The 2,070-nt window shown below is 37.7% G+C and overlaps 1 protein-coding gene across 1 annotated transcript; it reads right to left on the bottom strand.

Annotated features, from left to right (window-relative positions):
- Nucleotides 1-954: 954 nt before the first annotated feature.
- LOC120174360 lies at nucleotides 955-1,680 on the bottom strand. The gene is made up of 2 exons (XM_039181243.1): nucleotides 1,268-1,680; nucleotides 955-1,168 (listed from the first exon to the last, which is right to left on the bottom strand). Exons 1-2 carry the CDS (start codon nucleotides 1,678-1,680, stop codon nucleotides 955-957), a joined length of 627 nt encoding a protein of 208 aa, XP_039037174.1.
- Nucleotides 1,681-2,070: the final 390 nt, after the last annotated feature.

Genomic DNA, 2,070 nt, shown 5'->3' with positions numbered 1-2,070 from the left:
TACCACTTATGTCCTTAAACTTTTCTAAAGTTTATATAGCCACTAAACTTTCAAAAATTACATTTTGATCACTAACCAAAATTTGGGGTATTTAAAAACTTTACAAAGAAAATTTTTCATTAATGTTCTTCAATGGTAATACATCCTTAAGAAGATGAAGGATTTTATCACTAGGATGATCTAGTTTATTATGCCAAGAGACACTAGTAGAAACATTGTTACAACAAGAAGTAGCATCAAAAGGAGTAATTCTCAGCAGGTAGAGGCCTTAATGTATCTCACCCTTCCCAATCACTCGGTGTAAGACTTGAATTAAGCAATTGTTTTTACAAAACATCACACTAAGATCAGAATCAGCTATCAGAGCACTCACGGACAAGAGATTGAAATGAAATTCTGGAATAAATAAAACATCACGTAAAACAAAGCTAGGTTAAAGACATATCATTCCAGCAAAACCAAAAGATATGACAATTTTATCCGGTAACATTACAGAGCCGCCTGAGATGGGAGTTAAAGTTTCAAACAAAGTTTTCGAACAACAAACAAGCCTCGAAGCACCCGAATCCAAAATCCAAAAATGAGAATCGTCGAAGGACAAATGATTAACATAGTGCAAAAGCTCACCTAGCATGGTCATATTCACCGAGGATGAAGGAATCTCACTGGAAGAGGCAGCATGTAACTGTGAAATCAGCATGGTAATCAATTGTTGGCACTGCTGTTGGGTCAATGCCTCAGTAACTGAGGCAGAATGCTGGTGAAGAACATCATCTGGGACGAGAACCGAATTTGAATGAGCCAAAGAAGTCGTTTTGGTAGTTGAAGAACTGGAGGACGAAGTCTTGGATCCATAACCAGGTGGATAACCGTGTAACTTGTAACACTTATCCCTCGTGTGACCAAGAAGATTGTAATAGGTGCAATGTGGGCGACTTTTGTGTTGACGATGATTCATCTTGACAGAAAAAGTTGCATCAGCCCAGCAGTATCAAGCTTGATTGCCCTTTGATTCTCTTCCTGAACAATCAAAGAGATAACCTTGGAGATGGACGGAAAAGGATCCAATAAAAGAATCTTCCCTCGAATATGAGAAAAAGAGTTATTCAAACCCATCAAGAATTGGAAGATTTGCTCCTGCTTCTGCTCATCAAGCACTCTTCGAACCCTTCCACAAGAACAGACAAACAATGTGCAAACTTGCTTAATGGAAGAGAGTTCATCCCAAATTATTTTCAATTGGGTATAATACGTACTAACGCTCTACTGACCTTGAACCAAGCTAATCAGCTTCTTCTTCAATTGAAACAACTGAGGCCCATTCGACTGTTGAAAACGTTCAACAATGTATTTCCACATATCAGAAGTAGAACTATGATACAATAAATTGGCCGCAATCTCTTTGGAGACAGAATTCAAAATCCAAGAAATCACCAGATTGTTCGCCTGAGTCCAGGCATTGAAGAGCTCAGACGATGAAGGATCAGAAGGGACGACCGAGCCATCTACAAATCCCAACTTCTTCTTGGCCGAAAGATCAAGAACCATATACCTCTTCCAACAATGAAAATTATCACTAGACAATGGTTGTGACACCAAAACCATGCCCGGATTATCATATTGGTGTAAGTAGTATAGGTTATTCCCGTTATCAAAAGCATCGCTCACATTGTGAATCATGACGAGAGAAAAAAAACCAATGAAATCAGAGGAAAAAACTTCTGATACCATATAACAGTTTGATGAAAGTTGTTGGAAAGCAACGACAGTGGAAGAATAATTTATTTCTTGATAATCAAAGTTACAAAGATGAAGTTTACATACAGTAAAGCAATAAAGCAAAACTAAACTAACCCTAATAACAAACTTCTACAACTGATACAATTAGTTATATTAATATTCCGACGTCCCCAAAACTCTCGACTTTCCATTCCCGTGGTGAGATCTCGATCGACCATGGACAGGGGTAGTTGAAACTCCAACGAGCCCTAACCCTTTTTTATTTCAAAAACAACAGCTCAATGTAAAAATGAAAAAAAGGAAGCTTGAAAATATCTTAAAAAATGCTGT

This window comes from Hibiscus syriacus, unplaced genomic scaffold, assembly GCF_006381635.1.
Source record: "Hibiscus syriacus cultivar Baekdansim isolate YM2019G1 unplaced genomic scaffold, ASM638163v2 tig00112069_pilon, whole genome shotgun sequence".
NCBI classification, from domain to species: Eukaryota; Viridiplantae; Streptophyta; class Magnoliopsida; order Malvales; family Malvaceae; genus Hibiscus; species Hibiscus syriacus.
This window is presented reverse-complemented; position numbering and strand designations above follow the sequence as displayed.